This window comes from Augochlora pura, chromosome 5, assembly GCF_028453695.1.
Source record: "Augochlora pura isolate Apur16 chromosome 5, APUR_v2.2.1, whole genome shotgun sequence".
In the NCBI taxonomy this organism is placed as follows: Eukaryota; Metazoa; Arthropoda; class Insecta; order Hymenoptera; family Halictidae; genus Augochlora; species Augochlora pura.
This window is the reverse complement of record NC_135776.1, coordinates 7,057,863-7,073,938: the sequence shown is the minus strand read 5'-3', so window position 1 is coordinate 7,073,938 and position 16,076 is coordinate 7,057,863. Positions and strand designations below refer to the sequence as shown.

The window sequence follows — 16,076 nt, the reverse complement described above, 5'->3', positions numbered from 1 at the left end:
ATTAGAATTTATAAAAATATATTTAAACAAGCTATAAGTAAAATTAAATATATACAGTATAATTCCATACAGACTTTCTAAAGAAATAGCAGCAAATACGTAACCGGTAAATTAGATTTTATAAAAATATATTTAAACAAATTATAAATAAAATTAGATATACGCAGTATAATTACTTACCCACTTTCCAAAGAAATAGCAGCAGATAGATAACCGGTTAATGGGGAAACTAGTATACGTCCGAGTGCCTCAATATCCATTATATCAGGCAGCTAAAATCACTTCCATATTTCAAATTGGTTCAGACCGGGCATAGTTAGTTTTGATATTATATTCCTGAAACTATTCTCCAAACAATATCAAGTAAACTCGGCGGCCGCAACACGATCCACACGGATTCTGCCCGCGAAACCTGTTAAACATTCAACGCAATTACATCGTTGGTAATTATGTAGCAAGAGGGGTTAGCCGAGGATTTGCAGTGGCCTTGAAGTAATTTGAAGGTCACTGTCCCGAGGAAGTTTCCGCGCGTGTGTATGTGTGTGTCGTACAAGCATAAAGAATACGTAACCGGCAACCCTTTGAAACACAAAAGACAAACGGGTCTCTTCCTTGAAATTAAATCACAGTCACAAACTTGTTTAGTACGTTTCCTGTCTTCAACTTCTTGTTGTTCTATCTTCGTCACAGTTATAGTCATTAGGACAGTATTAATCGTTTCCTGAAAAAGAGAGTTATATTAATAACAGGTCTATTTTTAAATTGAGTTTTAATAACAGATGAATATAATTTTATTTTTATTAATTACGAATGAATAAGATTTAAATTCCAGGCGTATTTTACTTTAATTCAAAATGGAGTAGTAAAATTGTATTTCAATTAATAATAGGTGAATGAAGTTTTATTTAAATTTAGATAATTATTCATATTAAATAGATTCTGCTTAAGATCTTTATTTTATTAATTGCGAATGAATAAGATTTCAATTATAGGAGTATTTTATTTTTATTCAAAATGGATTAGTAAAATTGTATTTCAATTAATAATAGGTGAATGAAGTTTTATTCCAATTTAAATGAATATTCATATTAAATATATTCTGCTTAAAATCTTCATAAGGAGTTTGACCATGTAATCATGGCATTATTTATTACAATAAAAGGAAGCGAATGTATACAATATGCAAATATTTAAAGCGTTCTACACAGAAAATATTATTTTAAATATCGACTATTTTAACTATTATCTTAAAAAATATTTTAAATGTTGATTATCTTAAATATTATGTTAAGCATCGAACACAGAAACTATTGAACATTCTTTCTACGTGACGTCGACCGTTTTCTCATGGTTTACCTTAATGAGAAGTGGTTGCTTTTTTTCTGCGGCTATCCGGTTAACGATCGAATCGCTATTATTGCAGAACAAATCGCTGGCTGGCGACAGTTCGATCGCCGGCGTGGGAGGTGGTTGCAGAAATTCATCCTCGAATTCGTGGCTGAAAAGTCGAACGTCGCCCACGTCCAGAACTGGAAGCGGTTCGTCTACGGCGGACATGAACGTACAGCTCGGCAGCGCCGGCTCGCCCACGCTGCGACTCGCCAGCGTGAAGGTACGCGCATGAATTTCTAATTCCTCGTATTTCTACCGAACGGTGTTTTTTTCTTTTTTTTCTTTTTTTTTTTTAAAATCGTCGCCGTGTTATCTCACGGCACTTAATAGCTCCCAACTACGGTTTCTCGGGCCGGGTTCTTAAATAGAGTCGTCGTTACCACGGCCTCCGTGGTGCTGGGCTTCGAATCTTTATTAGAACTCTTTTACACCGTGCCTGAACCTTTTCCCATCCTTATTCCGTCGTGTTCGTCGCTGATCAGATGCGATGATTACATAAAATTAAGCGAATCGATCTGCCGGCATAAACATCGAAAGATTGATGATGAGAAATTTCTGTGTTATATTTGGAAATTTCATCCTTTTATTTGTCATTTTATCTTTTATTATTTTTAGTGCTCCATTGTTTCGACTTGTTGCTACTTATTTGTGCTTTCTTGCATTTTGCTTTATTACAAATATTCTGTCAATATAGAAATTAATTCTTAAGCTTAGACAAATAAATTCGTCATCTAAATATGAGTTAAATTCCAATTAAAGTATTAAATATATATTTTCATTTTGTCTAAGATTCCTCAGAACACGAACAAAGGATTAGGTAGCAATTAACTTTCTGCTTTATAAGATTCAAAAAGATTCATACTGGTGATAGTAAAAGGCTCATATTAACTTTGCCAACTAGCAAAATGAAGCTACTGCATCATCTAAAACAAAAATCAGAGACAAAACTTGAACATGACAATCTTAAAAATTGTATTAAATTTAAAAATGCAACATAAGCAAACACCATCACAGAAATTGATACATTTAATCTAGATGGTAGCAAAGTACTCACCAATTAGTAACATGAAGATCTTGTTACTGATATTTCTGAAATCGGGATACTTTTTCAATGTGGTGGCGGTTCTACTCCATTTAAGATGATGAGGGTGAATTTGATGGATCCTTCTGTTTGTTGATACAGACACCTAATACGATTCCCGGTCTACGACCGGCGCACAACTTCACGAACGTTCTCGGTCCCATAACGAACGAGGACGAGCCGAAGAGTATCTCTCAGCAAAGTACACCGAGCAGCGACGAGAGCAACTCACCGACACAACTTAACTCGTACAAGAGGCTAACGGACAAGCCGGCACGGATAAAGCAGTTGGCGATGGGTTGGACAGGTGGACGTGACGTTCACGGATTGAACGGTGAGGATGACAGCTGCCCCCTCGTCAGTGGTAGTAGCACGCCGACGAGCCCCTCGAACCGGCCGCATTCTGGGGGTTACATAAACGAGGCTATCATCGACTCGGAGGGCACCAGGCCGAACTACAACAAAATACCCCCCTCGGAGAGCCTCGATAACACCATTAATGCATCGATTACCGCGAAGAATTTCAACATCGAGAACAACAGGTAACTCGATCATCCGTCGCTGCCTAGCCCCTGTCCTCGTGGCTCCTCGTCATCCATGTTGGTTTGACATGGTATCTGATGATACTGAATAAATCAGTTCTGATCATTGCTCCAACGATTCTGAAGGTTATGGGGTTTTTATTTTAACACTTTACTGACCGGTAGCCTGTAAATTGACTTTCTATCTTGACCGGTAACCTGTGAATCGGTTATCGTGGCAAGCAATAATTTGCTATCTATTATTAAAGTATTGTTATATAGTTTTTAAAATATTACATACCTTTCACGATGAATAGAATAAATTAAATAGATAATATAGAAATTATAATAAATAAATTATAACATAGAAATTATACTATAATTAAATAGATAATATATGAAAATAATAATATCTACTGTCGATAGTCCGATCGGTAAAGGGTTAACCCCCCGTTGTCACGCTGAGGACAAATATTCCCAAATTTTGTGTCTCAAAAAAGTGACATTTTTCAATTATCTAAGGAACAATAACAATTTTCTAGAGAATTTAGAACATTTTCAGAGTGAGAATAAAAAATTAGAGTACACAAATAACGTTCTAAATTTTTATAGTAGGTTTGATTCAATTTTTATACAGTTTCTTGGAGCGTGTATAGCAATTAATTATCTTAGCAGAATTTCAGAAAAATTTCAGAATTTCAAGTACAAAAATTTCTTCGTAGTACAAAAGAAAATGTTATGTCACAAAATAATGTATTTTTGAGAAATTGTTGACTTTTATTTCTCAAAAGAAAGCATCCCTAAATGAAAGACGCACGTTAATGTTTTTTAGTTGCAAAGGTTAAGCAAGGTATAGTGTCGTAGACTGAAAATATAATTATCGAATCTACAGGATAGGACACAACTCTCCGAGTTCGGGCACGGAGACAGAATTCAAATCAAAAAGAAGATCTCAGATCAGTACCTCGAGCAGTTCGGTACCTGCTGACGGAAGTACACACGGATCGACACCAACACCACCACCTTTGCCAGAGAGAACAGACAGCTTGAACAATCGCAGCGAGGAAGCCGAACTGCGTAAAGCGCCGTGGTTCCAAGCTGGAATACCAAGGTTAGTAATTGCTTCACTTTTTATTATGTAACATATATACGTACTTTATTATATAATATATATTTTATTAATTATATAATATATATAAGTACCTAATTTTGCACTGCAATAATTGCGACTCAATCGAGATGATCAAGATGACGTGATTGCTCTTTTTTTATTCCTCTTCTCAAAAACAGTTTAGATCTGCAATTAAACATAAATTGTAATTAGTATTGAAAATACTTTCTAACATTGTCATTAAATGCTAGTTTATAGATCGTACTACGACAATTTATATTTAAATGACGTATTGATGGTATATAACATGACGTATATAATGTGTCTTATTAACTTATAAGATTTATTTAAATAATTCACCTTTGTAAAAGATGAAACCTCTTCTAAAAAATCATTTTAAAACAATTTGTTTCCGTAGAACGTTCATAAAATAAATTCTAAATCAAAAGCCTCCTCAAGACAAAATTCCAGAAAAATTCAACAGATATTATTAAAAAATTCAAAAGAATTTAGTTATAAAAATAGTTCGATGCTAGATTATCGAACCAAATGAATGAACATTTATTTAAAGAATAAAACTGATATCAAATGAATATTGTTATTTATTAAAATGGCTTTCTGCAGTTACAAGTATCGTAAAAATACCTGCATGAAAAATTTTGTAATAAACTCTTCCATTGCAATAAAAATCGCATAGACGTGGTTATTATTCCGTAACGATGCACATTATATGCGTTTAAGACACGATACGATTAGCTGGCGTAGCATCGATCTCCCATCAAATTTTTATTTCGTCTGTCCTCTTTCATTGGAACTATCCACGAACGATTCGCAGTCGAACGATCGCGATAACAATTTTTATCGAATATTATTTGGCAGGAGGGGGGGGGGGGGGGGGCAATAGATGGTCGAACGAACGGTGCACAGTTTAGTGGGCCGATCTCTCTCGATTATTGTCAGCGATTTATTCGCGTCCTAACGGCGCCGCGGTCATTTATGATTTCAGGGAAATAACGCTGGAAGTGTTGAGCCAAGAACCGGAAGGAGCGTTCATGGTGCGCGAGAGCACCAGTAAACCCGGATGTTATGCCCTCTCGCTTCGAGTGCCGCGCGAATTCCAGCCAAGCGGAATAGCCCATTATCTTATAAAGCGTACGAACAAAGGCTACAAAATCAAGGTAAATCCCCCTCCCCCTCCCCCCCGTTTCAAGTATTCTCGCCCCCGGCGAGGCCTTCCTTAGCGAACTCTTTAAACGCTTGTAAACCGGCTGCCCTAGACTCCGATAATTAACACTTTCCCCTGTAACGGGGTAAACTCGCTTTTGCTACGCGAAAATAGCTCTGTCGTCGACGACGCGGCAGGAATATCAGATCGTTTTTGAGTGTTTGAAGAAATATCTACTATTTACAGTTATATTTATTATTAGTTAATATATCTTACGTGCAATATTTTTAGAATTTTATCTATGTTATAAAAGTTTATGAAAACGATGTAGAAAAGCTTGATTTCCAATAGGGCAAGTGAGATGTGGTAGAATAGAAATTTTATTAACAGAGACGTAAAAATCCGAATTCGATTCAGTGAATTTAAAATGCAAATGCTGTACGTGCGACCAGTTGTAGAAAAGTTTGATTTACAAAAAGACGAATTTGCAAGTATGCAAAAAATGTGAATTCGATTTACAAGAATATGAATTCATGTTACAGAAATGCGCATACATTTTAAGAAACTTCGTACACTATTTACAAAGTGCAGAATTCACATGAAAAAAATGTAAATTTAATTTACAGAAACGGGAATTTCATTTACAAAAATACGAATTTAAATTGCAAAAATACGAATTTAAATTGCAAAAATACGAATTTGATTTACAGAAATATAAATTTGACTTACAAAAATATAAATTTGATTTACAAAAATATAAATTTGCCTTGCAAAAACGCGAATTTGATTTTCAGAATAAAAGCCTTATCTCCAACGAATATTATCGCAAAAATAATACGCGCGTGGAATATATGACTAATTACAGCAATATATTCCGGATGAAATTCTTCTACTAGCCGTATACAGCAGACAGAATAAACAGCAGAAAGAATTAGAATAGTAATGGACTGTTTGTCGACTAAACAAGTCGGCGTCGATATCACCATGTGTCGTACGTATTCGAATCTCGGCGACGTATTACTAGAGCAATGCAATTCCGGGCGAAAAGAGAGGGGAGGAGTTTTGATTTCCCTACGGTACATCCAGCGAAACTCATTTATACTGGTTTCAGAGATTATCAAAGTCTGCGGACCCATTGAATTTATCCGGCAAGGGTAGTTCGATCATTTAAATACACGCGCCCGAAACAGCAAAATGCACAATCGTGGTAACTTTATGCTAGCACGGTGTATCCAACCATTATCATGTTTCAAAACTGGAAGCTATGGGTTGTGGCATCCTACTAATTAACATTCGCACACAAAGCGATTTCGTCGAAAACTCCCCCTTTTCGTACTACTCACGATTTCAATACGACTTCCCGTGTATATTACAGAGGAAATTGTTATTAACATTCTGATTGCCTGAATCTCTCGATCAAAAATTTACTGTCATTTCCTGCAAATGTTAAGGCTTATTTTATTAAAAAATTGTCTTATAATATTCACCTAACTCTTTGTAACAATAATATCTTTATATATTTACTATATATAATATATTTTAAATATATAAATAATATATTTTAAATTTTAATTTGAGAAAAATTTAAAAACTAAAATTACTATATTATATCTTGCTGCAGTATATTATACTATACTATATCATAATCTATTTAACTTGTTATTCGATATCTTCTTTCCCTGCCTTTTCTTTCCAATTTTTGAAGCCATTCCTAAAATAAAAATATTGATAATATTAGTAATAATAGCAACCCCTTATTATTATATTACATTTTATTTTTCTTCCTTCTTACCTCATTCCAGGCTCATTACTTTCTCTTTCCTTCCTCTTTTCAAAATTTTTTAACACTTTTTGATAATGACAGCAGTAAAGGCATTTATTCGGAAAACGATATCTGAAAAATAACTTAAAAAAAAATATAGTAACCTGTAAAACAGAAAATATTGTCAGTAATCTTTACGTTAGACAGCAAAATAATGAAATAATGTAGAAAAACAATTCATTTTACACACAATTACTAAAAAAACCTGCAGGGAAATTTATAGATAATTGTTTTACCACTATAATTCTATGTAGTCTACAAGTTTCTTATTCTGTTCAATTTAATTTAATCTAATCTAATTTAAAGTATCAACTCTATCAATAATACAGCTTTCATTACAACTCTAAATTAAATTTTTCTTCTTCATTTAACTTAACCTAATTCAGATCGCTTCCTATAATTTATGTTAAAGAATTTATGGTAAGATATACTTAAATTACCACGAAATGCACTTAAACAAATGTAAAAGAAATTGTGTCAGTTGAAAAGAAGATAATTAATTCTTAGATATATTTAAATTTTATTTTATGTCACATAGACTTCATCGAGATCATTAGCGATAATATGACATTTATAAGACATATTTAAATAAACGAACGAAATATTCTGATTGAAATGAAGACAATTGCGTAGGTTCAGAATTAGATGAATTACAAGATTCATTTAAATTAACAAGAAAGATGTTCGGACAAAGCTAAAGCAAATTACGCCGGCTCAAGAGAAGATCATTTGCGATTCGAAAAGCGGTCGATTGGCATCCCATTTGTCCGCGATCACAATTACGATCACAATCGCAGTCGGATCGCCGGCGCCCGTTGTCTCCATTTAAAAAGATAGGGCTCACGCATAATTAACATTGGTAGCAAAGTATTAATTACAGCTGTGTATCTTTCTTCTTTTTTTTTTTTACTCTCGTCTCTTGTTGCAGGGCTTCACAAAGGAGTTCACGACACTGACTGCCCTAATTACTCACCACTCGGTGATGCCAGAATTACTGCCGTGCCCATTGTCATTGAGCCGGTACAACCCCAGCTTCGTGAAAAGCGATTCGAACAAAGATTTCGCGGACATCGATTCGGATCCCGATTACAATACCCTCGCCGACTTCCGCAAGATGATGGCCGACTTGAACGTTTAGAAATGAGCCGGGCGGAATCGAGCCCGATCCTACGGGCCCGGCGCGCGCGTCTCATTCCTTGCGAAACCTCTCTCGTTCTTCGCGGTTTCATGCGACCGTATAGGCGAATTCATTCCGAGATAACAGACTGAATTGCGCTTTAAATCGAAAGCAAGAGAAATAGAAGAAAATATAACGAAACGTGTGCACACGATTGCACGGGGGGAACAATGAGAGATCACAAGACCGTGATCCTCCTCCTCCTCCTCCTCCGCCTCGTCTTGGATACCGCAACGTTTTGTGTCCGGGCATACTTATCAAGGAACAAAGGAATTTCTTGATCGAAGATGAGAAACGACACGCGACCGAGAAACGTTCTACGGCGGTGCCCGCTTAATCGACGCTGTTTACCACGCTACGCGCGTTCCGTCGCATTGTTTAATGACTCCGAGTTTCGTTTGTTCTTCATTTTTCATACCGATTGATTGTTGAATTTGAGAAGGTAATAGAAAACGTACGGTGGACCATTTATCGAAGACGAAACGTTTGATATTAGTAATTATCGATATTCAGTAATCGTGACAGAAACTTAATTTTAAAATTAAGTTGCATTACTTTTAGTCAACAAATTTTAATTCCTAGATAGCGTTGTCTAATAACGCTATCTGAAATCTAGCAATTGAAATCTATTTATTTGAATTAAAGTTCTATTTTACACTTGAAGTTCTGAACTGAGTTTCGAATTAATTGAGAAGTATTTGTACTCGATCTCGAATGAGTTGTAGTTAAACAAGGTTTCAAATTGATTGAAACATCGTTAAATGCGATCTCGGATCGATTGAAATGTAATTAAACTCGATTTCAACAGCGGTGACATTTAATTAATCGTCAGTTTGATTCAAACGAGACATTTTAATTCGCGAGCTTGGAAACTTGGTCGTTCCTTCTGGATTAAATCGAAAGCGAATGTTTATAAGAATATTGATTATGATACTGCGTTGGGTTGCGTCAATTAAGCGAACACTGCTGTAATTTCTCTTAACGAGAGTATGTAAAAAGTAAGAAATTAATGACAGAAGATCAAAAATTGATAGACACGCATAAGGGAAACTCGATTTAGGTATGCGACTGTTTCGTAATCTTTTCCAAAGAAAACCGTACTACGTTTAATGTATACAAAATTTTCGGTTTTATTATATTTCAAATCTATAATGTAAACAAATTTTTCTGTTATTACCAAGCAAAAGCGATTCCTGTTTTCGTTATTCAAAATTATATTATAATTGTATAATAATTATATTATTATTATACTAGTCTTATCTGGAAAAATATAGTTTCACTCAACTTCAGTTTTTTATAGTTAGACCAAATTTTGTACGAAACTGTACAAGCATTAGAAGAATGTAAGAAATTTCGTAAATCATGTTCGACTTATTAAACCTATAAATAGCTTTCTTCTGTGCAAAATAAAATTTTTAATTATTCCAAACTAATGTTCTTATACTCTTACGATGTTTTATTATTTCGATTCTTATAATCAATTCAGAAAATTTCCATTTCATATTGTAGACTTTTAATATAACAAAGCTCAAAAACTTGTACAATGAACGTCGAAAAAGATGTCGAAAGTAGCATACTTTTTGAACAATGAAATCCTTCAGTCACGCTTTCAACGCTCGAGGATTGCTCGAGACGACTACGATAACAATAAATTCGTCGCAATTGTTCTTGAATTTTTAAACACGAATAAACAATTTCGGAAAAGGAGGTACCATTATTCAAGCCGTGTGGCTTGATTTTATATTTGCCTATTATAACAACTATAGAAACGAGACCCCTTTTTTAAATCGTCCAATCTTGTTTAAAAACCGAAGAACAATTGGAAAGAATTTACAGTACCATCACCATCGAAATTGTCGAGATCATGCTCATTTAATTACTTCGATTACTCTAAACACAGAACGCAACTGTTTACGGCGCACAGCCGTGCATAAACTGTTTCAAACAGCGCGTCGGCGAGCGAACCACCCGTTTACACCTGTAATAAAACAAACACGTCGTTTGTCAGGTGTCGCGGGTTCGTGCACTTCAACAGAAATCAAAACGCAGATCGATGTTCCGTTAATAATCGACGCGCTAAGGTCGCCGGCTCTGCGGAATCAAACGAATTGAACAATCGACTAGTTTGCTGCAGGTTTTTCCTGCGAGACGAACCGTTAACGTAAGAACGAGGATGAGTATATATATATTTTGTAATGTTATTGCGACTGTCTTCGGTGTGGATTTCGTTTCGAGCGTGCCGGTGAGAATCGATTAGGATTGACAGTGCATGATCGAGTTTCGTTTCGAAACGGAGTTCTCGCCGGTAGCGTAAACCGGCGATCGTAATCGAGAAGCGAAATCATGAAAGTCTACCGGCAGAGCGTTGCCGATCACGAGTAGCGTAATTGAATCGACACACGATTATTAATTATACGGCGATTAGGTATGATTTTCGATCGATCGAAGAGAGACGAAATGGAAGAGAGACGAAGAGAGAGAGAAAGACAGAGAGAACGGTTCCCGGGATTCATTAACGTTTCACGCGACTATAACAGCGTGTTCGGAAAGAAATTGATGTACATGTGTTTATATGTATATAAATTATAATTATTGTTCTACCATACTACTTATATTTAATTGAGAGAACTCGACGGCAGCGTTGCTGAGAGCTGTATCCTTGGAACAATGGCGCATAGTGCTCGGTAACCGCGGAAACAGAAAACTAAACACCGGTGGAGAATATATTATTTATTGTTAGCAGAACGATTTCGCAGACTTTTTCTGGGATGATTTCAATTTAATTCTGAGTATCGTATCTTTAATGCCGTTCAATTGCGTTTATAATTCTAACAGTGTTAGAGTAACTTATTCTATTGTGCTTGTAATTAGACGGCAGATCTTCGCGCAAATTTTCATTTTTGTACGTCATTTTGAACGATAGAATTAAATAAAATAAATTTAGTTAAAAGAAACTAAAAATGTCAGACTTTGTCGATTCGAACGTTCTTTTGCATAAGTGCATAAAAATCCGCGATCTAACTATAACTATGTAAGCTGTCGATTTTTATGCAGAATAAAAGTTATTTGAAGGCAATGCAATATTTTTAAATTTTTCGAATGTTTTTAATCTATTGGATTTGGTCTACTTGTTTTTGTCATAAATGCAGCGAATTCGCGATGTAATTGTAACGAATTTTAGTGCTTTAATTACATCAAGTGAAAACGTAGTAACTTTTCTAGAATTAAATCAAACGACTCGAATATTTTGGAGAAGTTAAAACAATTAATTTATTAAATGATACGCAACAGAAATTGTCGATAAAGTGCAATTGATTCGAATTGCGGAAACGATACTAAGAATTCTTGTGTACCATTTGCTGGATTATAATTCATGAAAATAACTTTTAAAATTTTCAAGAAACATTCTATTATAATATTATTCACATCCGGTCGAGTAAAGTATACAATAAGTATACAACAACTGTGCAATAAGAGTGACTATAATGTGATATAGTATAACTCTTCATTGAGCGAATTATTAAAATAAACATCGCATTTTAAAATACTATTCATGCTTTTCCAAACACGAATTGAATATCTCGAATTCGAGTCACCAGCAATCTATTTTCATATAAAAGAAACGAAAGAACACTGCCAACAATTTCCGTGAAGTAACAGGTCCGGCCAAAAATATCGTAAATCAAACTCTCGTTCTCAAAATGGAAAGTGATGCGTAGAATTATAAGAATATTACAATTAACAACGATCATTCCGTCATCGAAATCTGTTGGTACAGTTTACCGTATGTTGGATAAAATCTAACAAAAATTAACAACAAAGATTAACATATACTGATCGTTGAACAAGATGAGACGCGTGATCATAGTTCGCGTTTCCACGGGCCATGAGCACTATGCGACGAGACGAAGCGTAGATTTCCGTGGAATATCAAAGCCGACAGAGAGAATAACTTCGAAGTGGTAATTTAATCGGTCGACTAACCTAGTCTTGTACAGAATTCGCGTACGCCTAGTGAATATTAAGGGGGAAAAAAAAGCATAAAGAGAAGAGAGATAACCGTGTGTGTATCAGCCGATATCGTCTAAGCGAAAACGTAGGAACGTATGCTGCTTTTTGTATACCGAGGAACGTACGAAACGTGTTTCAAAGAAGAATATACTTCGCGCGACCGCCACTTCTCGATTTCCTTTTAATTTCCCCAATGCGCGGGACACCGAACAAAATACCGAGAGAGAGAGAGACAGCAACAACAATGGTGAAATCGAACCAATTTACTTAAACGCGACAATGCAAATCCCTCCGGCGAACGATAACGAACGTGTTGGATCCGATGATAAGAACGTCAATTTATCCTATAGGAAGCAACGCGCGAAAAAGACAAGACGAGATAACTGGTAAATTACGGGATAGTATTTTAATAAGAAGCTCACGGTGAAACGCGAGGTATCGAATTCACTGTAAACACACCTGTCATGCTACGATTTATTGTATACAGTTCACCGCAAATGGTATTCGATCACGTTAATTGGTAAACGAATTTCGCGGAGGATTCTCGCGGATGATCGCTGATCGAAGAAAATGTTGGATTCGATTCCGCGACACGACGATTCTACGCGAAATTCGATGCTTAAGGTGGCTGAATATTTTTGTAACAGCTGTGAAAAAGGATTTAAAAAAAAAAAATAACAAAATGGTAAAACTTGTTTGGTTTATGGCGACCGACTCGACGAGAAACGCATAGCAGCTATAATGCGGACTTCAAAAAGTAACGCGCGTGGAAGAGGATGCAAACAACAAATCGCTTATCATTATCTTCGCAAAAATAAAGATGAAAGAACGTAAAACTACAAAGAATAAGAGTTCAGCATGATTTAGCTAGTTTATGAGGATTCATTGTGCTTGGATGACCGAGAGCACGGTACAGAGAGGAAGTGGTCCTTTGTATCGCCAAATTAATTAACGTCTGCTAAGGTAAATACGCAAAGAAAACGAATGAGAAATTAATTAATCGTCATAATCTACGCTAAGCGAGACATTAATCACTGCTTGAAGTTTGTAACGGTTTACGAATCATTATAGCGATGCGTTGTATAATTTTAATAAAATTATTTATTACAATAAACGATAAATAAAATAATATAATTTAGCCTACGTGCCCACGTTATTGCTGACCATCCTATTCACCCTTTGAAATTATTATCGTTCTTGTAATGGATATAATACTAAAAACTATTATATTTTAATATTAATTCGTGCAGCAAATGTAAAGCAAAAACTAAAATTTCTTAATATAAACTAACGATAGTTATTTTTTAAATTAAATATTGAACTGGTTCTCATGGTACTCAGTTTAGGAAAATCATTTTATTACAATTGCAATGATAAGAAAAACAGACGTCACAATTGCAAATGTTTTGTGATTACATGTCATGTCGAATAACATGTTTACGTCTTTCTGGAACAAATGGTACGGCTCCTGGTCTAGAATGAACGCGTCTGTTCGATTCCCTTTAAACAAATGAAATATTATTATAATCCTATAAATAATATATAAAGATTAGTTCTCTTCAATACGTACTTCCGATTATCCTTTCGGCGCATCATACGGATCTCTTCTCTGGCCTTGTAAATATGGTCCGGAACTTGTCTATGCCGAGCGATTCTCTTCACCAGAGGATGTGCAGCGAACTTTGTTTTCAATGCCTCATTGTACTCCAGACTTGCTTTTTCCCTAGGTTTCAACTGGAACAACATATTTAGTTACAGCATAATAATTACAGGGTCTGGTAAAATAAGCTCCAAAGCTAAAGTGTTAACGTAAAAAATAATTTCAGTTACACACCACACCCAGCTTCTCTGACGCCCTAGCTTTCCAAATTCTGATGTTCATTTCGTCGCTGCCGCTGACAATGTATTTGTTATCCAGAACCCATGCTATACACGTTAATCTCTGCATACGTTTCGTGTGGTATATTTCTCGGGAACGACCCTTGTTACACTCGAAAATACGAATCGACTTATCGTAACTGCCAGTCACAAATTCTTGTCCGGTCGGCGAATAGTCAACGTCGATCACTGCCGACACGTGATCCATATGAACATTTACTGGTGACCTCATATTGCGTATATCGAAAGTATATAAACTGTAAGAGAAATATTAATGTTTTATGCATCTTTAGATTCGTTATAATATAACGTTTTTTATAAGCATTTTGATCTATTATTATTACAACAGAAATTGTAATAGAATTATATGGAAAATAATATTATTATAAATATTTATTTGTTCTAGACATACTTATAGTCTTCATTAGCACATGTGAAAGTTACAGCTTCCATAGGATTCCAAGATATTTTATTGGTCCTCATATTCATGGCTATTCTCCTTAGAGGTCCTGTTTCTCTAGCATCGTACAGGATGATACTACGGTCGCTTGCACACGCAGCTATGAAATGTTAAACATTCGTAAGTCTATAAAAAATATTTTCCAAATAGAGAAAGAAGTGTTCATGATTTTTACCAAGTAAATTTGCCTGGACCGGATTGTATTTAATATCGTATAAACTATCAACACCCCACCGGAATGTCTTAATCGGCGCATTCCTTGTTTCTTCCCAAAGATGACAAACTTCTCCACATGTTGCAAATATAGGTAGAGATCGATGATGAGAAATTCCAGTAATTATAGTCTAAAACATTTCTTAAATCTTAAATTCTGTACTTGAAACAAAATTAATTTGTCTTGTTGCAATCCTTTTAAACCTACTCTGCTGAGAATTGTATTCACAGGTTCCTCCTCTTCGCCATATAATGGTTTTTCTGCTTTCCATAACTTAATGGTTTTGTCATCGCCAGTAGTGATTATATGGTTGGCATTTAAACCATACACAATGCCCCTTACTATGCCATCATGTGCTAGGAATGTACGTTCGCAGGTTTTCTCAACAAGATTCCATGTTTTGACTTCCCCATCGAAAGCTCCGCTGAGAAGTGTAGACAATTGTCCAGGATGTTTGCAAAAGGTGGATACCCCATCCTTATGGCCTTCCAAATTTGCTACAAAAGGTTTCGCAAATATTTTCCCTAGTTTTACTGCATTTACTGCTCTTGTATATTCTCTAGCTGCTTCGAAAGGATGCAACTCTGGATCATAGTTCCTAGGAACTAAACACGTCAAATACATTTATTTATTATTAATCACAATACTTTATTTAGCTATGTATACTGGTTTAAGAACAAATATATATACCTTTATTAATATCACGTTTCGTTTCTCTTAAATAATTATCTGGATTCCTTGATAATACTTTCACTTTCATATTGTCATCAAATAATTGAAATAATCTTAACGGACAATTATTTGATCACAACCCATAAATACAAACCATGTGGTGGCATAAGTCATGGATAAAATTTGAACATAGATCAGTCTTACCTTACGAGATATTATCTGAAATACAGTATATATAGTTACAAATATATATAGCGGTTATTTAATATTTATATTGCTATATTTCATTAGAAATTATTCTGTGATATTAATTTATGGCCTGAAATCAAGAAAAACGATGGTTTTAAATATTTCTATAAGTATTTAGAGATTTTATTCTTGCGATAGCGGCGCCACGTTATTTTGTAGCGGTCATTTCGATTTCGGCCAATCAGAATCATTCATCTTATATTTCGCGCGGTTGACAGTCGACTGCATTCCACTACGCATTTCATCGTGACCGCATATCTTCTTGGTAAGTGAACAACGATTTCCATTATAAATAATCAAATAACATAATTGGGAACAAGGCA

At 35.1% G+C, this 16,076-nt stretch overlaps 2 protein-coding genes across 2 annotated transcripts in view; one reads left to right on the top strand and one right to left on the bottom strand.

The window, feature by feature from the left end:
* Nucleotides 1-12,963, top strand: part of LOC144469903 (EGFR adapter protein) — a 65,517-nt gene extending 52,554 nt beyond the window's left edge. Inside the window, exons 3-7 of the mRNA XM_078180629.1 lie at nucleotides 1,424-1,612; nucleotides 2,576-3,015; nucleotides 3,887-4,105; nucleotides 5,112-5,283; nucleotides 8,021-12,963. Of these exons, the coding sequence (XP_078036755.1) occupies nucleotides 1,424-1,612; nucleotides 2,576-3,015; nucleotides 3,887-4,105; nucleotides 5,112-5,283; nucleotides 8,021-8,230 (1,230 nt within the window). The 3' untranslated portion in view covers nucleotides 8,231-12,963. The remainder of the gene's footprint in view (nucleotides 1-1,423; nucleotides 1,613-2,575; nucleotides 3,016-3,886; nucleotides 4,106-5,111; nucleotides 5,284-8,020) is intronic.
* A 653-nt stretch (nucleotides 12,964-13,616) lies between these two features.
* On the bottom strand, nucleotides 13,617-15,681 carry LOC144469904 (DDB1- and CUL4-associated factor 13). The gene is made up of 7 exons (XM_078180630.1): nucleotides 15,523-15,681; nucleotides 15,040-15,437; nucleotides 14,794-14,962; nucleotides 14,571-14,718; nucleotides 14,115-14,415; nucleotides 13,851-14,014; nucleotides 13,617-13,780 (listed from the first exon to the last, which is right to left on the bottom strand). The coding sequence occupies exons 1-7, from the start codon at nucleotides 15,590-15,592 to the stop codon at nucleotides 13,693-13,695; spliced, it is 1,338 nt and encodes a 445-aa protein (XP_078036756.1). The 5' UTR covers nucleotides 15,593-15,681; the 3' UTR covers nucleotides 13,617-13,692.
* Between the last annotated feature and the right edge of the window lie 395 nt (nucleotides 15,682-16,076).

What these genes read in the sequence shown, in the direction of transcription:
- LOC144469904 (XM_078180630.1), bottom strand. Translation starts at nt 15,592, where the DNA reads ATGAAAGTGAAAGTATTATCAAGGAATCCAGATAATTATTTAAGAGAA. An exon ending in GGTCCAGGCAAATTTACTTG is followed by an intron (nt 14,719 to 14,793) that starts GTAAAAATCATG and finishes AACATTTCATAG; the next exon opens with CTGCGTGTGCAAGCGACCGT. An exon ending in TGTGCTAATGAAGACTATAA is followed by an intron (nt 14,416 to 14,570) that starts GTATGTCTAGAA and finishes TTTCTCTTACAG; the next exon opens with TTTATATACTTTCGATATAC.